Source organism: Oncorhynchus mykiss, chromosome 25 (genome assembly GCF_013265735.2).
Source record: "Oncorhynchus mykiss isolate Arlee chromosome 25, USDA_OmykA_1.1, whole genome shotgun sequence".
NCBI lineage: Eukaryota > Metazoa > Chordata > Actinopteri > Salmoniformes > Salmonidae > Oncorhynchus > Oncorhynchus mykiss.
Window position 1 is genome coordinate 6610392 of NC_048589.1, and position 25771 is coordinate 6636162.

General features: G+C 44.8%; 1 protein-coding gene and 1 long non-coding RNA gene across 3 annotated transcripts in view; one reads left to right on the forward strand and one right to left on the reverse strand.

Moving 5' to 3' along the window:
- The window catches only part of si:ch1073-358c10.1 (peptide methionine sulfoxide reductase MsrA 1), a 40770-nt gene extending 19043 nt beyond the window's left edge, over positions 1–21727 (reverse strand). Inside the window, exons 1-4 of one of the 2 annotated variants that reach the window (XM_021584406.2) lie at positions 21442–21727; positions 12422–12490; positions 11501–11620; positions 2956–3060 (exon numbers count right to left, since the gene is read on the reverse strand). In XM_021584406.2, the coding sequence (XP_021440081.1) occupies positions 2956–3060; positions 11501–11620; positions 12422–12490; positions 21442–21622 (475 nt within the window). In that variant the 5' untranslated portion in view covers positions 21623–21727. Of the gene's footprint in view, positions 1–2955; positions 3061–11500; positions 11621–12421; positions 12491–17957; positions 18152–21441 lie in introns of those variants that run through there. The other variant, XM_021584408.2, reaches the window with a different exon arrangement.
- Positions 18357–25388, forward strand: LOC110505277. Its single transcript, XR_002470723.2, has 2 exons — positions 18357–18841; positions 24924–25388. It is a non-coding gene; the product is annotated as an uncharacterized LOC110505277 (long non-coding RNA).
- Positions 25389–25771: the final 383 nt, after the last annotated feature.

The window sequence follows — 25771 nt, forward strand, 5'->3', positions numbered from 1 at the left end:
TTGCCGTCTTCAGCATTTGTGTGGGAGGTAGAGGGAGGTATTCACGTACTTATATGCCCTGTACCATATACTGCAAAACCTATCTCTTACCTCTGTGTGTGTCCATGCACAAGCTAACTCGCAGAACGGGGGAAAAAAAGAATGGAACCTAGTGAAGGGAAACATGGAAAATGCATCAATGCAAATACAGGTTCCGTGGTCCTGTGCTAGCGTAAACAGGCCCGCAATTGAGCAGGACACAGCAGTGTGGCACATTCAGATGCATTATGTCGAACAAACATGCCTCTCTGACATGTAGAATAAGGAATCGGGTCAGCTCTATTCGTGCCATTTCATTCTGCAACGATGGACACGTGGAGCCTACTGAACGTGGCCCAGGTCTATCACTTCAACAGTCACACAGCGAGCGCGTCGCTGTCCTCTGAAGAAAACGGTTGCGTCGGCCATTTTGTTGCCTTGCTCACTGACGCAGCAGCATTGGCAGCCAGACACATGGCGGGCATGTCTTCGAAAAAATGTACGAAAGAACGAGAAAGAGGGGGAAGGAGGAAAAAAAACAGACGAGAGGAGACAAAGGGGGGGAGGGGGGTAAGATGAAGAGTGGGGGTTGATGATGGGGGAAGAGAGAGAGGATGAGGAGAGGAGAGAGTGACTAAGACATAAAAGGGGAGCGTGAAGATGAGCGGGACGGCCTCGGGGGGAGCGGTCGACTCATAGCGCCGCTCTGCTCTGCGGATGTGCTGACGGGACAAGAGGAGAGGGGAATGAGGAGGAGAGGAGAGAAGGGGAGAGGAAAGGAAATGAGAGCAGAGAAAAGGAGTGGAAATGAGAGGAGAGGAAAGGAAAGGAGGGAAGAGGAGAGGAGAGGAAAGCATCAGCTCTGGGGTGTTAGGGGATGAGGGGGAGAGGGGGGTGGAGGGATGGGAGGAGGAGAGGGGTGAATGGGTAAGGAAAGGGGAGATAAGATGCTCTTATCCTCCAGACAGATTGAGAGCCCCGGGGTCCGCTGAGAGAACAGGGGGTTGGGTCCCTCTTTTAACAAGGAAGTAACGAACTGCTGAAGCAACCAAGCGTGTGTGTGCTCTCTGTATGTCTGTGTGTGTGTGTGTGTGTGTGTCTGTCTGTCTATCTGTCTGTTTGTCTGTCTGTCTGTCTGTCTGTTTGTCTGTCTGTATGCGTCTCTTCATGTATGTGTGGGTGTGTGGGTGTGTGCTCTGTATGTGTGTGAATGCGTTTTGAGAGTGCGTACACGTAATGTGTGTGATGATGTATATGCGCCCAAGAGAATCTACAAAGCTCTTAGTACAGTAGTTTTCGAATCCACACAGGAACAAACGTTACATTTGAGTATTTCCATATGCAGATGTCACATACAGGGTTTGATCATTTTACGACACAGCAGTGTGTGTATAAGAGTAGAGTGTGTGTGTGTGTGAGAGAGAGAAAGAAATAAAGAAAGAGAAATGGAGGGTGTTGGTGAGGAGACAGAAAGAACAAACTTCTAATTTGTGTTGAGGGTATGCACGTACGTCTTTATGCAACATCCAAGAGAACTCACCAGATTAAGTGTGTTACTGAATATGGAAACAGGGCACAAAGAGGAGGCTGCTGGGAGTATCTGGTTGGCTGGGAATGTTGCTATCCTAGCCGTGATTGGTGGAGGCTATGCAGTTCGACATCACATTGTTGGGACTAAGCCCTTCTGAACTGAGGCAAGGCAAAAAGGCAGAGATCTCACACACGCATGCACACTCACAAACACACAATGGGAAGAACTGTGTGTGTGTGTGTGTGTGTGTGTGTGCGCGTGTGCGTGTGTACAGTGCCTTCAGAAAGTATTCACACCTCTTCACTTTTTCCACATTTTGTTGTGTTAAAGCCTGAATTTAAAATGGATTCAATTGAGATTTTCTGTCGCTGGCCTACACACAATACCCCATAATGTCAAAGTGGAATATTTTTCTACATTTTTACGAATTATTTACAAATGAAATGCCTTGAGCCAATAACTATTCAACCCCTTTGTTATGGCAAGCCTAAATAATTTCAGGAGAAAAAAAATGTGCTTAACAAGTCACAGTATGAGTTGATCTTTGTGTAATAATAGTGTTTAACATGATTATTGAATGACTACCTCATCTCTGTACCCCACACATACAATTATCTGCAAGGTCCCTCAGTTGAGTAGTGAATTTCAAACACAGATTCAACCACAAAGACCAGGGAGGTTTTCCAATGACTCGCAAAGAAGGGCACCTATTGGGTAAAAATTCTAAAAGCAGACATTGAATATCCTTTTGAGCATGGTGAAGTTATTAACAACACTTTGGATGTATCAATACACCCAGTCACTACAAATATACAGGCGTCCTTCCTAACTCAGATGCTGGAGAGTAAGGAAACCGCTCAGGGATTTCACCATGAGGCCAATGGTGACTTCAAAACAGTTACAGAGTTCAATGGCTGTGATAGGAGAAAACTGAGGAAGGATCAACAACATTTTAGTTACTCCACAATACTAACCTAATTAACAGAGTGAAAAGAAGGAAGCCTGTACAGAATAAAAATATTCCAAAACATGCCAAACATATATTATTCTATATTTGTATGATTCTATATTTGTATTATTATATTATTTGGCAGAAGCCTAGTCATGGAAGGTTTGAGGAACAAACACAAACTACCCCTGCCGTCAGTCTCATGGATGATTGGCTCCCAGACACATTAACACAGTCTGTCGTTGACTTACCCTCCTGAGACCCACCCAACCCCCACTGCCATCACACGTGTGCGCGCACGCACGCATGCACAAACACAGAAACACACACACACACCCATGCTTCCTTCTGCTCTAATACACCCTGGCCCCCCCGGGATTGGGTCCTGTCTGAGGAGGGCAACTTTTCTTTTGCATGTGTGCATCGTGTGGGTGTGTGTGTGTGTGTAAGGTGCTACCTTGAGTGGGGTCGTGGCTCTCCCAGAACACCTTGAGTAGCTCCTCCAGACTGATGTCCTCGGGGGAGAAGACCACCCTCACCACCTCAGCGTGTCCTGTCAAACCTGGGGACAAACCAGATGGTTGTGTTCATTAGGCACGAAAGGTGCAAATTATTTTCCCGTTTGCACATTTTTTTCCTACAGTGTGACAAAAGGAATGCAACCCAGGCCATAACAGTGTCGAACACATCATAGTCACATATGGACTCATGCAACTCCATTCCATAGACATTTCCATTAAAATTGAATAGAATATTATCGGTGAACACATCTTTTCATCTATCCTACTGTGAGAAGTCTGATTGATCATTTATTTCTGTGATCATTATCATCATCATCTTGTAAAGTATTTTGCATGCCCCACTTACACATCAAACTATAGCAATTATTTTCTAAAATGTGTTCCTTTTCTCCTTTGAAATCAATTTATTGACAGAAACAGCTATTGCATAGATATAATGGTCTAGCTGAATGTAGAAATCCTACGGAGTGTGCTTTAAAATATTCACCCAGCATCACATGTAATATATTACATTTGCTCAGCACCGCTAGTGTTTGGAAGTCTGCCCATTAACGTTGCCTGATTAGAATGTAGCCTCTGTGTGAAGAGGAGCGCACAGTCACATGCACACACACGCGCGCGTGAATCCACTTGAGATACATGTTATTGCTAGAGGCGGCGTGGGTGCACAGCAACTGTTTCTGTTTCGAGTCGGAAGTTGCCAAAAGCACACAGGCACCGTGGGGGGCACCTCTCTGGCTGCCTGCAGCTGCCAGGACCCCAAAGCTTCAACAAGCCGCCTGGAGGCATCCGGAGAGTGGGTCCTGCTCAGGGTCAGCTGTTACACACATACACATGCACATATACAAACACATATACACACACACACACTCAGCTGGTGCAGTAAGACTCACATCCACATATGCAGACACAAAGCAATAAGCAATCTGAGGGTCATATATAGGGTTGCAAAGGGTCAGAAATCTTTCGGTAAATTTCCAGATTTTTTTAAATGGGAATTTAAGCCTTGGAATTTTGGGAATTTTGCTTAAATTCATTTTTAAAAAGTTAGCTTATAACAGTGAACCTTTTTTTGTGGGATACACATAAGGGAATTCTAGGTCTTGTGGCATATTTGGGTTAAACTATCCCCAATCCAATGGAATTGCAACCCTCTGCATGCACAGTGCATTCTTTCATCACATGTACAGCTGATCCTCAAGATCTTGGACATGAGATGCTATTGAGTCCACACTACTACACTGTCTGAGCCTAGGACTACATACTTTCTGGTAAGATGTGATTACAATACATGATTTTTTGTTAACTAGTATATAGTAGCCTACAGCAAAGTGTGTTTAAATCATTTCTAACTTGTTAACAATTTCTGCTAGTTAGTTTTTGCTACCATGTGGGTTTTAGCTTGCTTGAGCCTGCTAACTGAGGAGTGTTAATTCACCTGTTTCCATACACATACATAGAAATATTTATCTTACAAAGGAGTTGCTTAATCTAACTGCTTAACTATTTATCTGTACAGGGAATTGTATTTGTTTTTTTTTACTCATTTTTTTCTCATGTTGAGACATTTCACTGCAGTTAATGTAGAAGGAAAAGCTGTGTACATTTGCAAATACTATGTCAAATCATATGTGAAGAATGCAACAAATATGCAGAATCATCTGGCCAAGTCCATAAAGTTCCCTCAGTGCTCAGAACAAGCAACCTCTGACAAAAGTCCCTCTACTTCTATTCGAGGTGAAAATGATGAATCAGACACCTTATCGATGGCGACAGCTCATAGTCCTCCTGGAATCATATGTTTTTTGACTCAATAGAGGAACGTAGTCAGAGAAATGCTGATGAATGTCTTGCTTGAGCTGCATACGCAACTGGTTCACCTCTGATGCTCACAGGCAATGTGTATTGAGAGAGATTTCTGAATGTTCTTCGCCCAGCATTCACCCCTCCAACCAGACATGCTTTATCTACTCATTTGCTGGATGCAGAGTTCAACAGAGTTCAAGTGAAGGTCAAGCAAATCATAGAGAAAACAGACTGTATTGCAATCATCAATGACCTTGGACCACAGAAGGTATTTGCACTGGTGACAGACAATACTGCGAACATGAAGGCTGCTTGGTCTCAAGTGGAAGAGTCCTACCCTCACATCACACCCATTGGCTGTGCTGCTCATGCATCGAATCTGCTCCTTCGGGGACATCATGACACTGAAAACAATGGATACACTCTACAAGAGAGCCAAGGAAATGGTTAGGTATGTGAAGGGTCATCAAGTTATAGCAACAATCCACCTCACCAAGCAAAGTGAGAAGAATAAGAGCACCACATTGAAGCTTCCCAGCAACACCCCCGTACATTGAAACACTGACCCCGCTATTGTTATTCACTGCTGTTCTTTAATCAGTTGTTTTTCTTATCTTTGACCTTGTTCTTCATTTTTTATTTTCTTAAAACTGCATTGTTGGCTAAGGGCTTGAAAGTAAGCATTTCACTGTTGTGTTCGGCGCATGTGACAAATCAAATTGGATTTGATTTGATTTTGTCATCACGTTTGACAGTCTCCTGGAGGGGAAGGAGTCTCTCCAAGAAATGGCCATATCACAGTCTGCCGATATGGACAGCCCCATCAAGAGGATCCTCCTGGATGATGTATTATGGGAGAGAGTGGTAAGCAGCCTGAAACTCCTGAAACCTACAGCAGTAGCCATTGCACGGATTGAGGGTGACGATCAATGCGGTCCTGTCTGATGTTCAGACTCTGCTTGCAGATGAAAGAGAAGGAATCCGTACTGCCCTGCCCACGTCACTGTTGCTCCAAGCAGAGGAAACTGCAGTTCTGAAATAAATACATCAAAAAGTGTGAAGACTTCTGCCTGAAGCCCATACAAGCCGCAGCGTACATGTTGGACCCCAAGTATGCTGGCAAGAGCATCCTGTCTGCCGCAGAGATCAACAAGGCCTATGGTGTCATCACTACCGTGTCTCGCCACCTTGGCCTGGATGAGGGCAAGGTTCTTGGCAGTCTGGCGAAGTACACTTCCAAGCAAGGGCTTTGGGATGGAGATGCAATATGGCAGTATTGCCAACATCTCATCAGCCACCTGGTGGAAGGGACTTTGTGGATCTGAGGCTCTTTCCCCTGTTGCCTCCATCATCCTCCAAGTCCCACCAACATCAGCCACCTCAGAGCGCAATTGGTCCTTGTTTGGGAACACACACACCAAAGCACGCAACAGGCTGACCATTACAAGGGTTGAAAAATTGGTGACAACGAGCCATCCTCAACACGATTGGAAAGTGACCGTGAAGATGAGGCCTCAAAGTCTGATGTTCAAGAGGTGGACATTGAGGAGGTCCAGGGAGAAGACATGGAAGCCTGAGAGGAAGACAATCAAAGCTTTAGTTTCTAGACTTTTACAGATGTATGTTGAAAATGTTTTTGGGAGATGCAATGGATCATTCAATAGTCCCTTTCTTTTGTTGTTTAGTGAAATCATCCCATGTGCAGAGTGAACTCATTTAATTAAAGTTAAATTCGTAACTAAATAGTTTTTTTCTATTTCTATTGGAAGGATTTAATCATTTTAATTATGTCTACTTATGATAAGATAAAAGGTTTCTGTTTCCATATGATATGGTAAATATATCCAATGCAAAAAAACATCTACATTTAAATGGTATTAATATTAATTTGCATATATTTCCGTTAATTCCCACGGAACATTTCCACCTCTGAATATTCCCCAAAATGTGCAACCCTAGTCATATACATGGAAAATAAATAAATAAATCAGGTATGGTCTATGAATCACACACACACACACACACACACACACACACACACACACACACACACACACACACACACACACACACACACACACACTGAATCAAGTGTGCAGAAGGAAAACAGAAAGAATGCACAGACACACACACACGGCTGCATGCATACACACACAGGAGATAAAAGGTGTGACTCACACACAGGAGGGACCCGGTAAAACTGACATACACATCAATCAAGCAGTCCCAGCTGTCAGTCCCTCTCTCCCTCCCTCTTAGACACTCACAGGGCCTGATTCTAACACACCCACACACACTGGACTGTATTGGACTGGACCCCTGTCTCTGTCTCTCTTCCCCCTCCCGTGACTCAGTGGACAGCTCCTCTCCTCCTTTCTGTCTCCAGAGCAGCGTTTGGATCCGTCACACCCAGTGAAGCGATGCTCGTTCCTCCGCTATGCCCAACTCTCCTCTCTATCTCTTTTTTCTCTCCCTTTTTTCCCCCCAGCTTTTTTCGGGGCTGCCAGCAAGAGGGAGCTCGCACCCCCCAAAGGGATTCCACTCAGAAGGTCCGCCAGCCAAGCCAGAAGCGCCCCTCTCGCCGCCCGCCCGCTCACGCCCCTGCCCGCTCGCCTCCCTGCTCACCCGTGCTCATGCTTGCATTCCAATGCCTTGAGCGGCGGGGGGAGCCGAAAACACTCTCACTGTGTTTGGGATCGTTTCATCTCTTTCATTTATAAAACAGGGACATTGCACCCGTTGGTATTGTTCACATTGAATCTTCGAATGCACCAATGAACTGCTCTACGAAGTGTTATGCTAACCAAAACCATAAGTACTCTCCTAAAAAGGTGACATGCAGTATCATATGTATGGTTTTTAGTTTAAGCGACTTTTCGAACATGGCCACAATGGCTATCATGGCCAAAGATGAATCAGTACCAATCAACAATGATGAATCTATTTGAATGAATTCCTCTTCCCAGAGGCTGTCCCTTCACAGTGCCAAGCAGCCCAAGGACGGAGTCTGAAATCCAGTGTGTTACGCTTTTCATCCCAACCCTCCTTCTCTTTCTTCCGTTGCAGGTTTAAGATGTCTGTCTCTCCCCCATTTTGCCGGTCGACATTTGAGTAATTTAGCAGACAACTCTTATCCGGAGGAACTTACAGTACTGAGTGCGTACTTTTTCACGACTTTTTCCCCGTGCTGGTGCCCCGCAGGAATCGCACTCCCAACCGTAGGCGTTGCAAGCGCTCTGCTCTACCAACTGAGCTACACGGGTGTGAGTGGGACTGCATGGAATCCTGGATCTACAAATCACTGTGCATCCCCAAACAACTTCTCATTATGTGATCGAGATCGGCGATTCTGTGCCTTGCCTTGCTCAAACCGATCCCCTGAAAATAAAACGCTGATTGTCTACTGAGGAGTGAACATTGTCCCCTGTCTAAATACTTCAAAACCACCCTTCCACCCTTGAACTAACCACTGACCTAAACACATTTGTATAGGTGCAAGCAACGTATCCATCACATAGCATTCAACCATCCAGCTACATCAGATCAAGGACGTCTTCAATGAAGGGTAGAAGGATTGGTATTGGAAGAGGGCAATTGCCTTGGGCTGAGCTGCAGGGTTGAGTTACAGTAAGAGTAGAGAGAGGAGTAGTGGTGGAGTACATTAGCAGTGTATGGCAGCGGAGGCGAAGGTGGCACAGGAACCAGTGTGAAGCAAAACGCCGCAGTACAGAATCCAATCCCTCCAAGTAGGTCACAAGTGGAGGGGGGGGGGAGCAGAGATGAAAGAGAAGCATAGCGAAAGAGAGGGAGGATCAGAGAGCTTTACTGTAGAACGCCTATCTCTCGTCCTCTCTCTCTCTCTCTCTCTCTCTCTCTCTCTCTCTCTCTCTCTCTCTCTCTCTCCGTCTCTCTCTCTCTGACTCGGACTGATCCTTCTGAGGAGTCGGGTGGCACTACCCACTCTAACTATCCTATGCAGGGATACTGGACAGGTATTATCTTGAAATTGGTGATAACGCTGCTATTATCAGGGCGGAGGACTGTCAAAGGAGGGGATGCCATGCCACTCTGCGTGGCCCACAAAAAGTGGTCTAGGTATATTTTTGGGCATGTCATTGTCCACGCTAGCCACGGGAAAAACATAGAATTGTGAAATGTGTGTGTGTGTGTTCATGATCAAAATGTGGACACCTGCTCGTCGAATATCTCATTCCAAAATCACGGGCATTAATATGGTGTTGGTCCCCCCTTTGCTGCTATAACAGCCTCCACTCTTCTGGGAAGGCTTTCCACTAGATGTTAGAACATTGCTGAGGTGACCTGATTCCATTCAGCTACAAGAGCATTAGTGAGGTTGGGTACTGATGTTGGGCGATTAGACCTGGCTCGCAGTCGGCGTTCCAATTCATCCCAAAGCGTTAAGATTTCTCTTCACTGGAACTAAGGGGCCTAGCACGAACCATGACAAAACAGCCCCAGACCATTATTCCTCCTCCACCAAACTTTACAGTTGGCACTATGCATTAGGGCAGGTAGCGTTCTCCTGGCATCCGCCAAAACCCAGATTTGTCCTTTCGGACTGCCTCATGGTGAAGCGCAATTTTATCACTCTAGAGAATGCATTTCCACTGCTCCAGAGTCCAATGTTGGCAAGCTTTACACCACTCCAGCCGACGCTTGGTAATCTTAGGTTTGTGTGCGGCCGCTCGGCCATGGAAACCCATTTCATGAAGTTCCAGACAAACAGTTATTGTGTTGACGTTGCTTCCGGAGGCAGTTTGTTGCAACCGAGGAGAGACCATTTTTTACACGCTACGCGCTTCAGCGGTTCCATTCTTTGAGCTTGCGTGGCCTACCACTTCACGGCTGAGATGTTGTTGCTCTTACAGTTGACCGGGGTAGCTCTAGCAGCACTAGGCAGGGCAGAAATTTGACGAACTGACTCGTTGGAACGGTGACATCCTATAACGGTCCCACATTGAAAGTCACTGAGCTCTTCAGTAAGGCCATTCTACTGCCGTTGTTTGTCTATGGAGATTGCATGGCTGCGTGCTCGAATTTGATACACCTGTCAGCAACGGGTGTGCTGAAATAGCCGAATCCACCAATTTGAAGGTGGACATACTTTTGTCCACATACTTTTGTATATACAGTGTATGTTCTGCCCAGATACTCAGGTGTTGCACAGACGTACACAAGCAAACACTGCAGACATATACACATACACGCCAACAAAGACATGGCGTACATAAGTCATGCGCAGGTTTGACTTTATTTTGCGTTAGTGCGTAAGCCTAAGCTTTAAGGCTTAACTGTACGCGTGCCAAACACATGCCAATTGCCAAATGCTTTTGCGAACTCGGGCTGAAAAAGTTCACGCTGATCCACTCAGGCGAAAAGGATCATGTCTGAGTTGAATTCAACAAGAGAAAAGCTGCATAATGGAGATTTGAAAATAAAGAGAAGGGAGGGCCAGACCAGTGGCCTAGTGTTTGGGAGATATGTTGTGCGTGATGATTGTGAGGCGCTATGCAAATTCGACAGTCACAAAACAATACGGAACGTCAAGGGAACTGCACTGCTCAGATGGGTTAAATAGTAACTGAAATCTGGACACTGACTATAGGTCTATAACCGCTCACATAGCCTTAATATTAACTCCTGCAGAATTAAGCAGTTCTTACAGTAAAATAATTCAACAAATGTACATTTTGACCCTGGAACAGGATTGAAGAGAATGAATGGACGGTTAGGGAGCGTCTATAAAGATGCTATCTTTATCAGCATCATAAAAAGCTGACAGTATTTCAACCACATAAAATATGCATCCAAGACAAACTCAAATCGTTTCAGAAATGTGTTGGGCTGATATCACATCTTTAAATTCCCTTAAAACCGGTCAAACCGATGTCATTTGAAATCTTTCCTATTTTTAATTGTATTTTCTCCCCGTCCCTTGTCTTCGCTGCACAAGAGAAGCAGAGATGAAAGAGAAAACTACCGCTGTATGACATAGGACCGGGGAGGTGTAACTGCATTGGGGCTGTCAAATCGGTGAGTAGCTGCTCTTGATCATTGTCACAAAGCCAGACCCGTCCCACTCACGTTAGAAGTTCAGAACGAGAAAGTGTAAGCTATATTGAAATAATGACGCTCAAATTGAAAATCATTCAACAAAATAATGAGATTTTTCATCAGCCTAACCCAGGTGTAGTTTACATCTCTCATTCCAGTGTTCAAACTTGTAAACAAGGCTGCACGGGATTTCTCGTAATGCGACTCCGCTTTAGGTATAATGCCAGGAGCCGCTTGTGGATATGACAGCTCTAACGCAGTTCCACCTACAACACCGCCAAAACAGCCGCTATGCGGATGTCGTCTAAAGCGGATCTGATTGAATAGAGTCCCAAGTAATGACAGAAGAGAAACGGCATGTATCTATTTATTATAGACAAGTTGAATAACAAATAATCATGCCGGCATCTCTGACTGTGGAGCACATTTTCTATATTTGTGGGTTAGGGGGTCGGGTGTGGGCCTCAGATTCTCACTTTATCACCCGGTGGTTGCGGACGGGTGAACAAACAAGCTGACCCGTGATTCACTAGTGTGCATAGACGTGTTTTTGTGTGAGGAGGGTGGGGTTTGTGTATGTGTGTGTGTGTGTGTAGTTACCTGAGCACACTTCCTGGTAGTTGGGGTTGGGTGTGTGTCCCCCTGAATAGCCCACATGGGTAGAGAACACCCCCGATTTCTGCCAGAAGCGCTTTTCAGGCCCCCAGAAACAGCCCATACCTGGCCCAGAGAGAGACATACTTAAGACATGATCTAAGGTCAGTTTGACATGGTTTTACCTCATAGACTCCAGCCACCCTAGTCATAGACTGTTCTCTCCGTTACCGCACCTCAAGCGGTACCGGAGCGCCAAGTCTCGGTCCAAGAGGCTTCTAAACAGCTTTTACCCACAAAGCCATAAGACTCCTGAACATCTAATCAAATGGCTACCCAGACTACTTGCATTGTGTCCCCCCCCCTACCCCCCCCCCCCCTTCTTTTATGCTGCTGCTACTCTCTGTTATTATCTATGCATAGTCACTTTAATAACTCTACCTACATGTACATATTACCTCAATTACCTCGACTAACCGGTGCCCCCCGCACATTGACTCTGTAATGGTACCCCCTGTATATAGCCTCGCTATTGTTATTTTACTGCTGCTCTTTAATTATTTGTTACTTTTATTTCTTATTTATGGCGGTATTTTCCTTAACTGCATTGGTTGGTTAAGGGCTTGTAAGAAGGCATGTCACTGTAAGGTCTACTACACCCGTTGCATTCGGCGCATGTGACAAATGTAATTTGATTGGATTTTGTCAAGTTTACAATTTGGGGAGGGTAAGCTGATCCTAGATGATCAAAAACACATACTCTATCAATACTACTGTGTTCCTCCATATAACACTACCACTATAGTATACTAATAACACTGCTACTATTGTTCATAAGACTGCAATATGACCACAGCTAACGAGAACCAATGAAAAGTGAAAGCGGTCATCGGTGGTAGCGGTCATTTGAAAGACATTGAGGCTTACCAAACATGATGGTCTCCATGCCCTCTGGAAACGGCTCCACTGTGGGGTTGCCATTGACAGCATGCTTCTCTATGGGGGGAGGGGAGGGGGAGAGAGAACGAGAGAGAGAGAGGAGAGAGAGAAATGACAGTCAGTATCTTTGTGTATAATATGGTTTGTGCAATTCAAATGAAAATGATGACGCCCGACGATGACGGATTAATATGAGACAATCAACATCACAGCATCAGAACCCTGACCAGTGAGTGGCGACATCAACATGCCGTTGTGAGAGTATGTATGTGTCCTATCTGTGCCATGTTGCTTTTTTATTTTTATTTTATCCGTTATTTTACCAGGTAAGTTGACTGAGAACACGTTCTCATTTGCAGCAACGACCTGGGGAATAGTTACAGGGGAGAGGAGGGGGATGAATGAGCCAATTGTAAACTGGGGATTATTAGGTGACCGAGATGGTTTGCGGGTCAGATTGGGAATTTAGCCAGGACACCGGGGTTAACACCCCTACTCTTACGATAAGTGCCATGGGATCTTTAATGACCTCAGAGAGTCAGGACACCCGTTTAACGTCCCATCCGAGAGACGGCACCCTACACAGGGCAGTGTCCCCAATCACTGCCCTGGGGCATTGGGATATTTTTTAGACCAGTGGAAAGAGTGCCTCCTACTGGCCCTCCAACACCACTTCCAGCAGCATCTGGTCTCCCATCCAAGGACTGACCAGGACCAACCCTGCTTAGCTTCAGAAGCAAGCCAGCAGTGGTACGCAGGGTGGTATGCTGCTGGCAACAGTAGTGGATGGAGGTCAGGAGGACAAAGGTCACCACAGCGGAGCAGGGTAAAGTGGCACTCGTCAGGCGATGCCCCAGTATAATCTCCCCCTCCCTCCCCTCTCCTCGTCCTCCTCCTCTCCTCTCCCCAGGTAAACTAAAACGGTGGCATGCTGCATGGGTCGGATTAATGACCGCTTTGGCAAGCTGGCCTGTTCTTGCTAAGCGGGATCAGAGCCGGGTGGCTCTAGAGTTGGAAGACACTAAGAAGATTAAATGGTTCTGACCCCCATTTCTAACCCCACCCTAGGGCTGGGCGGTATACCGTTTTTTGCGATATACTGGTATTGATGCAGGGACCGGTTTTGGTTTTTACTTTACCTTCTATAACGGTATTTTAATGTTTAGATTGTTAAATGTGATACGCCGTGTGTAACGTCCATTTTTATAGTTTACTCCGCTACTTGAGTCATTCCTTTCTCCGCTCTCTCTCTCTCTCTCTCTCTCTCTCCATGCCGCTTTCCACACAGACCTCGTCCCGCCTTCTGTCACTCAAGGAGCGCATTGGATGTTCCTCAACCACGAGACACTTGCGTTCAGTCTGCATGGTCAATGCAGCACATGCAACAATGTTGACGACAATGACGCCGTTTTCACTTTGCTTCTTAATATAAATCTACTAGCAGCATTCTATAATATCACTATTAGCTTGTGCTTCTTACATCTGCAAACAGCTAGTTTGCCTTTTCTTAGCAAGTTGTTCCTAAATCTTGGTGGACGCTAATGCTAATCGCTATCTGGCTAATAAATGTACGGAGTAAGAGCAAGCGGAACTAGCTAATACAGCCTGATAATACCAGTGATGGTGTAGACCTAAATCAGCATGTTGTTTGGGCAACAGTGTCTTCTAAATTAAAGAGGTAAACGCAAAGTAAGAATATGTTAGCTACATGAAGTAGCTAAGAGAAAACATTCAATGTAGCCAAAGATGATTTATTTTCATGTCAAACCACACTTTATTAAATGTGCCCACTAGTATATTCTAACTATATAATTAGAATATACATTATATTCCCATGAATCCAACAGTTAACCCAAGTGTTTTGCTCTAAATTTGGTTAAAAATAAGGCCCAGATTTACGTGCCAATATCATGCAGCCCTACGTGGCAGTGTGGAGATGATCTCAAATGCAAATGAAAATACTGACGTTTTGGGGGTTTGAAGTTGAACAGTATAACACAATCAGAATGGAGAAACACCCATTGAAATCACTTAGAATGTATGTGTTGCCACCTAACTTAGAATGTATGGGTCACGCACTAACTTATAACACAAATTTAGAACTTGTATTATTAAAAAAACATCAAATACCGTCAATTGTTTTTTTAAATAGCGTGAGATAATATTTTGTCCATATCGCCCAGCCCTACGCCACCCTCCCCTAACTCAAACCAACCAGCAGCCATTTCTGTCTAGGGGGTCAAAACGTGGAAAGATGCATTCGCTTTGTATGACCCTGGTGGCATGGTGGAAATGGCTGTCGTGCCAAACTGTGCCCCTTGTTATTGAACAGAACCTGAAAAACAAATGATATGCTACATATACAGAAGTGGTTGCGGGAATAAATGGAATGGAAATAAAGCGCAAAGTATAAAACTGAAAGACTAACCAGCACACAGATTAATGCTAACACGACTGAGGTGACTTAGTCTGTAAATCTCTAACCGAGCCAGGCTGGTTTACACTGCTTCACAGACTCATTTTAGTTTGTGGATAAACGGCTGTGAATGTGTGCGCACAAATGCTCGCACACACACACACACACATATACACCAGAGTGTAAAAGGGGGCGTTTGCTTTTGGTCAGTGTTATATCTGGGTGAATTTCAAATCATGTTTGACATTAACCTGAATAGTGAAGATCTCCAATCGCCAGGTGCCACCCGGTTGTGTGTGTGGTTGTTCTAATATGCTCAATGTTATCTCTACAGTGGACTGCTTTCACTGTCAATTAGGGAAATATCATATAATAGAAATGATGGACGTAATTGTGATCCTAAAGCCACACACAATGGATAGCTTGGGTTGTAATTTTAGACTTCTGATGAAATGACTAGCGACCTAAAAGCATACAGTGCCTTCGGAAAGTATTCAGACCCCCTGACATTTTGTTACGTTACAGCTTTATTCCCTCATCAGGCTACACACAATACCCCATAATGACAAAGCAAAAACAGGTCTTTAGAATTTTTTGCTAATTTATAAAAAATATATAAAAAAACAGATCACATTTACATAAGTATTCAGACCCTTTACTCAGTACTTTGTTGAAGCACTTTTGGCAGCGATTACAGCATCAAGTCATCTTGGGGATGACGCTACAAGCTTGGCACACCTGTTTCTTTCATTCTTCTCAGCAGATCCTCTCAAGCTCTGTCGGGTTGGATGGGGAGCGTCGCTACACAGCTATTAACAGGTCTCTCCAGAGATGTTCGATCGGGTTCAAGTCCTGGCTCTGGCTGGGCCACTCAAGGACATTCAGAGGCTTGTCCTGAAGCCACTCCTGCGTTGTCTTGACTGTGTGCTTAGGGTTGTTGTCCTGTTGGAAGGTGAATCTTTGCCCCAGTCTGAGGTCCTGAGTGCTCTGGAGCAGGTTTTCATCAAGGATCTCTCTGTACTTTGCTCTGTTCATATTTGCCTCGATCCTAACTAGTCTCCCAGACCCTGCAGGTGAAAAACATCCCCACAGCATGACTCTGCCACCACCATGCTTCACAGTAGGGATGGTGCCAGGTTTCCTCCAGATGTGACGCTTGGCATTCTGGCCAAAGAGTTCAATCTTGGTTTCATCAGACCAGAGAATCTTGTTTCTCATGGTCTGAGAGTCCTTTAGGTGCCTCTTGTTAAACTCCAAGCAGGCTGTCATGTGCCTTTTAATGAGGAGTGGCTTCTGTCTGGCCACTCTACCATGATTGGTGGAGGGATGTTGAGATGGTTGTCCTTCTGGAAAGTTTTCCCATCTCCACAGAGGAACACTGGAGCTCTGCCAGAGTGACCATCGGGTTCTTGGTCACCTCCCTGACCAAGGCCCTTCTCCCCTGATTGCTCAGTTTGGTCGGGCAGCCAGCTCTAGGAAGAGTCTTGATGGCGCCAAACATTTTCCTTTTAAGAATTGAGGCCACTGTGTTCTTGAGTACCTTCAGTACTGCAGACATTTTTTGGTACCCTTCGCCAAATATGTTCCTCGACACAATCCTCGGAGCTCTACAGACAATTCCTTTGACCTCATGGCTTGGGTTTTGCTCTGACATGCACTGCCAACAGTGGGACCTTATATAGACAGGTGTGTGCCGTTCCAAATCATATCCAATCAATTGAATTTACCATAGGTGGACTCCAATCAAGTTGTAGAAACATCTCGAGGATGATCAATGGAAACAGGATGCACCTGAGCTCAATTTCCAGTCTCATAGCAAAGAGTCTGAATACTTATGTAAATAAAGTATTTCTCTTTTACATTTTTTATAAATGTGAAAATATTTCAAAAAAACTGTTTTTCACTTCTTCATTTTGGGGTATTGTGTGTAGATTGCAGAGTATTATGTTTTATTTAATCTATTTTAGAACAAGGCTGTAACGTAACAAAATGTGGGGAAAAATCAAGGGGTGTGAATACTTTCCAAATGCACTGTGTGTAACAGGGTCCATACAAATAGATGTTATATAGCATTTCAGCTTGAGATCCAGTAAATACCCACAATATGAAATGTATTGACTTGTGTGGAGAAGAAAGTAGATAAATACGATAACTTGGCCAACACGGAGCTCTTTCGAAAATAGAAAAGCCAACATTGCGACAAATCAATGTAAACCCTGAACCCCAGAGTAGCCTCACTCTACCCACCCCTGAACAGCCATCTTGAATGACGGGGCGCCAGTGGAAAGTCTCTAAGATCTGCAGACAGTTTCTCCTGACGAAAAACAACCTTGATCAGGAAAAACTCCTGATCCTAATGTTGGGATAGATCGCTTCAAGCAGACACTCGTCTTACTGCGCTCCCCCGTGTCAGGTTACATCTTGAGCCAGTAGGTAGACTGGCCTTGCCTTCCTATTCATGGGCACACTCATACCCCTACCACCCACCACCCTCTCACAAAAAGACAGGATCAGGCAAACGGCAGTATCGCAGTATTGCAAGAAGGCAATGAGTGGAGAAATAAGTGGAGAGAGGACAGAAAAGCAAGAGTGGGAGGAGTAGGAGAAGAAGAAGGAGGAGTGTAGGATGCCAAATGCTTAAAAAAGAGAAAAGAAAATTGCCAGGGCGAAGCAACAGATGACTGTGGCAGAGGGATGGACGGCGAGATTATTTTGGCTTCCGAGACCGCCATGCCTTTGGGCAGCAAATGAACGCAATGGCACGGGCGCCAGGTCCAAAAAGTGAACGGGGGTCGAAAAAACAAACAAACAAGGAATTAAATATGTAAAAACAGAGAAGGCCAAGAACACGCTGACATGTAGCGGTCGTCAACAGAATCTCGCTCAGCGCCAAAATCGCGCTCTCTCTCTATTCTCTCGTTCTCACTCTCTCTCTCTGTGTTTCTGCCATTCTCCTGCCTTCTCTCTCTTCACACCCCCTCCTCTCCTCCCACCACGTTCCTATCATCAGCCTCTCTCTCCCTTACACATGCACACACACACACACACACACACACACACACTAACACACACACGAAAGCCACATCTCCTTGGAGCACACACACCAACCTCTGCTGTGGGTATTTCTCCCATGGAGCCCTGGCAGAGGTCCAGATGATTTCAGGATGACTCTTTTCACTGAGCCCAGTCCCCCCGCCATTGCCAGCGGGCGCCTTTGCCAACAACACCCCACCTTACAAATAGCACCGAGGAGGCAAAATAACTGGTTGAATATGCCAGCAATGGAGAGGAGGGAGAGAAAGGGAATAAGGGAGGGTGGTGGTGAGCTTACAAAAGGATACAACGTGTGAAAAATACTTTTGGTGTGACTTGGATGAAATATGGGCGTTTCCTTTGTCCTTTGTTTTTGGAGGAAATTGAAAAGCGCCTACAGTCGAACCGTAAAGCAGTAGTAATCAGTAATCAGACAGCTTTTGTTGGCTTATTTGGTTTTTAATTGTGGCGGTAGAAATAAAACAACTCCGCAAACCATCGGCTACCACGTTCGGTCAAAACTTGCTTTAGCCAGCCTCTCCACCGGTCATGGTAGGGCTAAGTTCGCTCTTTTGCTACCAGATAATATGTCCAGTTCCGTCACCGAACTGGAGTTTTCCTTTGTTAGCCTTTCGTGCCACTGCAACATTCCTGCGTTTTTCGTCCGCGGAAACAGATTCCTGCCGCACACGTAAATATGAGAGAATCCAGGTTTCCGGGAATCGGGAATTCCATGCCAATGCTGTGATGTAGAGGTTGCATTCCAGACTTTTAACTTCTCCCAAGTGGCATTGTCCCTCTCTTTCTCTCTCTCTCTGTCCCCTCACACAGGCTGGCAGACAGTCCGGCACGAGGCGAAGGTTGGCGCTTTCTACTGGTGCCAACTACGCTCTGCTGCACCGCAAAGCATCATGGGATGATAAGTCGGGATGAGGCGAAGCGAGGCATTGTGGGGAGAGGTAGGTGGGATGGAGCAATATGGTGGTGGTGATGGTGGTCTGTAGTTGTATAGCTATTGGAAAGAAGAGGTGAGTGAGCCTTGAGCTCTTCTGAGTGAGAAAAAAATACATGACAAACCAAATGGTTTTCCATTTGGAGTGTTGTGGCTGAAAGTTTAAAACTAAACTTACTATACTATCTTTTTCTGTGAGTAAAAATAGTCATTGGTATATCTACACGGTCAGCATATTTGAAAAAGTTCCAAAAAGCTATTTGCAACGGGCCACTAGTAGTGAGGCATTAAAAGCAACGACTTTCGCTAGTTCAGCCAAAGCGAGACAGCATTAAGTGGGAAAACTGGGGTTGTGGGCAAGTTTGTGCTAACGTTTTTAACAGTGAGGGAGAAGGGGAGACCACAGACCGTCAGAACATTCATCCCCCGTGCTTCCCATATAACGTGTATCCTAGCAACCATTTCCGGTTGCTATGGAGAGGACTCCCGCCCCATCACCCGATTGATCTTGACTGCTACAGTCAGCAAGATGGAGCTGCTACAGTATGGAATCTGAGGAATTGATAACTTCAGGAGGTACAGGGAAAGACGGCAAGCATGCAACAGAATACTGAAGAAAATACAAAATACACGAGGCTACAGGGAAAACCAAAGAGCAAACCGTGTTAAGGTAGCCTCTATTCCAAAACAAAAGCATGCGGATTCTTTCTCAGTTAGGACTCCTTCTCTACAGTAGGCTATATCCTGACTATCAGCGGCTACTACTATGATGCCATGTCAAACCAAATACAAGCCAACCAGTCATTCCCTCTGCTGTCGGTCATCTGAAGCTAAGCAGGCTTGGGCCTGGTCAGAACCTGGATGGGAGACCATCTGGGCTACTGACAAGAGACGGGGTCATATCAGGGATACTGACACCATGTAGGAAACATGACCTGCATTGACAGGACAAATGTTGGTCGATAGACCACATCAAAGAAATGACATTACAAGTTCCTTTCCGAGAACAACAGTTAGGCAAGTGTGGGCTCCCGAATGGCGCAGCGGGTCTAAGGCACTGCATCCCAGTGATAGAGGTGTCACTACAGACCCTGGTTCAATTCCAGGCTGTATCACAACCGGCCGTGGGAGTCACAAAGGGCGGCACACAATTGGCCCAGTGTCGTCCGGGTTAGGGTTTGGCCTGGGGTAGGCTGTCATTGTAAATAAGAATTTGTTCTGAACTGACTTGCCTAGTTTTTAAAAAATGTGGCAACGCACAGTGTGTAGACATTCACACCACTATAGCCTGTGTGCACTTCCTTCCATGAAGGCCTGAGGTTAAAGTCTGACTTAGGATAGTATTGCCACCTTATCTGTCTATCCTAAAGCTAGGTGTTTCTGGTTAGTGCCTACAGACAACAAGACCACGATTAGGATATATGCTGAGGATTGAACCATCAACCATGGATAAGTCTTGTGCAGTACATGCAAAGCATCTGCTCTACTGCTGAGCTACAAGCCTGGGCTTATATTCACAAAGGTTCTCAGAGTAGAAGTGCTGATCTAGGATCATTTCCCCCTTTTAAATCCTAATGAATATGATTACATGGACATGGGGACCTGATCATAGATCAGCGTTCCTAATCTGAGATGCTTTGTGAAAACGGGCCCTGACACGTTTAGGACCAAGTTGGCCAGGAACAGGGTGTCCTTCTCTCAGTCCCCCTCCCAAACCACCCCAACCCCCCCACGGTGACTAGGGGAGGACAGATTTCCGCCATGCGGTGTCTCCGAGCTGCTCTGACAGACGGCCCGGGAATTTACGACAGGGCGGAGCTTCTCATGCGCATAATGCACAGATGGGCCCCTGGACGCTGCAGTGGGCTGCAGAGCTCCCCAAAATGCTTTGGGTGTGGTGCTCAAGGCCATGCACTAAGCAGCTAGATGGCCAGGGGGAGGGGCGTGGGGGGGTTGACCGGACCTCAAAATCATCCTCTTTGCAATATCAGGATGGATGATGCATTGCATAATCAATGCCAACAATCTGATATGTCATGTGTGCAGACTTATGTGGTTGGAATCTTGAAATTGGTGATTATGCTTATTACAAAAACAACTTACATAGACATTTATAGACAACATCCAAGCACATACTCTGATAAGCATTAAACTCACTCAAATTATCTCAAATAAATAGCCCCTAAAGAATTACACCACAGTGGAGGGGAATGTTTGCAAAGGCTACTTTGTCAAAATAATATATTTTGTCCATTATGACACAGAGACCAAGTCAAACAACACTTTCAATGATCTGAGGGCAAACTATGCGCCTGATAAAGTGATACGGTAAATAGTTTGGGATAACTTTGAATATGACTGGTGACCATAAGGTGTAGCCTAACACGTCACAAAACTAGGCTCAGGACCACCCCTCATTGGTCGTTAAACCCATATGCCTATAGTTGAACCAGAGAGGTGAAGAACCATATATTAACATAGAAACGTCATATGACAATCGTCAAAAAACGTGTGCATCGTCATCTGACTTTGCTGTGCCCGGAGGACTTGTAAACAAACATCTTCTGTGGCACGATGTAGTTTTACGAGAGACGTGATTTCATTTACCTGCCACGACCATTTTTTCCTCCCTTCCTTTCAGAGCGCGGTCTTTGGTGGGCATGGCTGTTGTGTCTGCCATGTCTGCGACAGCGAGTGACACAATCAAAAGAAGGCGCCAAGCGAGAAGCAGTTGCGCTTTAGCGGATAACAGTAAACATAGTTCCTTCTGTACTTTGACAGTCTCCATGGCGCTGCGTCGCGCCGCTGTTGCGTTGGGATATGGGAGGAGTAAAACGACAGCGAATGTCCATCAACATGAATATTCAACGTGCGTGCGGGACGTCGTGCACTGAATAATAACTAGGCAGGGGTTAATATGACTTTGGCACAAAAGCCTACAGTGCAGTGTGTGCGTGAAATAAATTAAATTTAAATAAATATCCACATTAAGAACGCCGTTCAGCATGCAAATGAGCTTTTTTTCACCACCCGCAATCGCTCATTCTGGGGGTTAGTTCAGGGCGGTGCATCTGTTTAAACGCAGCAGAGGGCAAAGACAGACTATATATTTTTTCCCCTTTGGTAATTTCCAATCAAGTAATTCATGTGTTTTGAACAGTGGTAGAAAACGTGGAAGAAAATGCTAGGTAATTCAATTAAAATAAAGTTTAGGTATCTTATTGCTCCGCAGAAAACAACATTTTCCAGATTTGAATGCTCAACCATTTTCCTTTCGTTTGAAATATTTCATTCACTTGTCTGTGAATCCTCCTATATTTACCGAAGAATCGTCACTGAAATGTTTGTGCCATTTTGTTTAGGAGATTGGTGAAATAATCTGCCATATTTGAGTATAATAACCATGCATTTTCTTCCACTGTTACAGTTTAGGTTTATTATTGCTCCAGTGCTGGTACCTGTGTTTAGTGTAAAGTGAATTGGATCGCTGTCAAAAATAAATCCCTTTGTAACAGACTTGTTATAACATGATCTCCATTTTGTGGATGAGGATATGGCCACTTTGAAGTTTCTACTAGGCACAGGAAGTTGAATTGAAGTTTGTGCCCAGTGGGTTTCTCTCAAAAACAAGGGGATAATGGGTAAGGGAAGGATGTGTGGTCCATCCCTGCTCACCAAAATGGAGGAGGAAAAGACCACCATCAGACACATTTTGATGGTGGTAAGCAGTCTTAGCCACCCTTCTTTTGTTAAGAAGCCAAGAGCTCCGAAACTGTAGTATGTTTTTTGAGATTGGACACTTTGTCAATAACAAGCTTGCCATACATTTTGCTGGAATAACCTTAGAAATGACTTTTTTCTTCGTTATAATGTGTGGCCTCTGAATATAAACTAAAACTACCATTATACAAGGTAGAAGATTAAATATTTCAATCACAGGACTTTATTTAAGTTGTTCACCTTGATGTTCACAATCATAAACCAAGAGAACATACCTGTACATCGACTCATAATTCCTGTCTCAGGCAGTGAGAGAGCTTTACTAGGCATTATGCTTTTGAGAGTGTATTAATATGCACATACCCTGATTGTACAAAACATTAGGAACACCTTCCTAATATTGAGTTATATATAACTCCCTTTTGCCCTCAGAACAGCCTCAATTCGTTGGAGCATGGACTCTTCCACAGGGATACAGGCCCATGTTGACTTCAATGCTTCCTAAAGTTGTGTCAAGTTATCTGGATGTCCTTTGGGTGGTGGACCATTCTCAATACACATGGGAAGCTGTTGAGCGTGAAAAACCCAGCAGTGTTTGCAGTTCGTGACACACTTTAACCAGTGACCCTGGCACCTACTACCATACCCTGTCCAAAGGCACTTAAATAGTTTGTCTAACCCATTCATCCTCTGAATGGCACACATATACAATCAATGTCTCAATTGTCTCAAGGTTTAAACATCCTACTTTAACCTGTCTCCTCCCCTTCATCGACACTGATTGAAATGGATTTAACATGTGACATCAATAAGGGATCATAGCTTTCACCTGGATTCACCTGGTCTGTATGTCATGGAAAAAGCCAGTGTTCCTAATGTTTTGTACACTCAGTGTACATACAGTACCAGTCAAAAGTTTGGACACACCTACTCATTCAAGGGTTTTCCTTTATTTTTACTATTTCCCACATTGTAGAATAATAGTGAATACATCAAAACTATGAAATAACACATATGGAATCATGTAGTAACCAAAAACACATCAAAATAGATTTTAGATTCTTCAAAGTAGCCATCCTTCGCCTTAACGACATCTTTGCACACTCTTGGCATTCTCTCAACCAGCTTCACCCGGAATGCTTTTCCAACATTGAAGGAGGAGTTGAAGGAGTTCCCACATATGCTGAGCACTTGTTGGCTGTTTTGCCTTCACTTTGCGGTCCAACTCATCCCAAACCAACTCAATTGGGTTGAGGTCGGGTGATTGTGGAGGCCAGGTCATCTGATGCAGCATTCCATCACTCTCCTTGGTCAAATAGCCCTTACACAGTCTGGAGGTGTGTTAGGTCATTGTCCTGTTGAAAAATAAATGATAGTCCCACTAAGTGCAAACCAGATGGGATGGCGTATCTCTGCAGAATGCTGTGGTAGCCATGCTGTGCCTTGAATTCTAAATAGATCACTGACAGTGTCACCAGCAAAGTACCCCCACACCATCATAGCTCCTCCTCCATGCTTCACAGTGGGAACCACACATGCGGAGATTATCCATTCACCTACTCTGTGTCTCACAAAGACACAGCTGATGCAACGAAAAATCTCAAATTTGGCCTCAAGGACATAACAACCAGTTTCATCATAGTGCTTGATGGTTTTTGCGACTGCACTTGAAGAAACGTTCAAAGTGACATTTTCAACATTGATTGACCTTCATGTCTTGAAGTAATGATGGACTGTCATTTCTCTTTGCTTATTTGAGCTGTTCTTGCCATAATATGGACTTGGTCTTTTACCAAATAGGGCTATCTTCTGTATACCAACCCTACCTTGTCATAGCACAACTGATTGGCGGAAAGAAATTCCACAAATGAACTTTTAACAAGGCACACCTGTTAAAAGAAATGCATTCCAGGTGACTACCTCATGAAGCTGGTTGAGAGAATGCCAAGCGTGTGGAAAAGCTGTCATCAAGGCAAAGGGTGGCTACTTTGAAGAATCTCAAATATAAAATACATTTGGACTATTTCAACACTTTTGAGTAGGCGTGTCCAAACTTTTGAATGAGTCGGTGTGTCCAAACTTTTGAATGAGTAGGCGTGTCCAAACTTTTGAATGAGTAGGCGTGTCCAAACTTTTGAATGAGTCAGTGTGTCCAAACTTTTGACTGGTACCATGCGTAGCCTACTTATGTAAGCAAATCATATCACATATGATTTACATATATCAAACTGCCTCAATCCCTCTCTCCCCCTCTCTCTTTTTGCCTGTCAAGGTGGATATGAAACATATAGGTAGGCTATGTAATCCACAAATAACATCACATCACCCCCTCCATAACTCCCTCTCTCTCTCTCTGTCTGCGATGGTAGATATTGAAGCTCAATCACCTGCGGAGGAGCTGAGGGGATCCGAGGGCTGCTCGGGGGACTTTGCGATGCAAATGTGAGGTAATTACCTAAAGCCAGGAGAGCGAGGGGAAGGCATCCCAGGCTAAAATAGAGCAAGAAGGAAAAGCGACGGTGAGAGACGCGAAAGATTCACAAGCCTGTTGATGCTGACTGATTGGAGCACTCGGAATGAAGGGCAAAAATGGAGGGGTGTTGTGTAGGAAAGGGATTCACAGAAGACTGCTGTGCCCTTGTGTTTTAAGCCCATTCATGTGTCTGTGCGTGTCCTCTTTTTCTTCTGAAAAAAAAAGATTAATGTGTTCCATGTTTTTCCTAACTCCAGAGAGATTTGGTTAGTCGTCGTTGTGTGATTAGCTTAATGTATGTCATGGTTGCCATGTTCAAGTGTAATAGGCTGTATTTGGAGAATAAAAGCCTTTGACTATGTGGCCATGTGTGGTTTGTATTCTAATCACAAGAGGAAATGCTAGCTTGCAATACATTTGATTGTTCCCCTGATCTGATCATGCTCACAAAATCTGCATGGGATGGAGAGTAAGTAAGGTGATGTTTACTGTGGATGCAAACTATTGATCTGTTTAATGATGCAGTATGGGTAACTCTGTCTGTCTGTGTGTGTGTGTGTGTGTGTGTGTGTGTGTGTCTGTGTGTGTGTGTGTGTGTGTGTGTGTGTGTGCGCGCGCGTGCGTGTGTGTGTGTGTGTGTGTGTGCGTGCGTGTGTGTGTTGTCAGCGGTAACTTCCTTTAGAGTCCGCCGGCGCTCATTTATCAACGGTGCGTGCATTTCATACAAAATGTTGGCGTATGTAT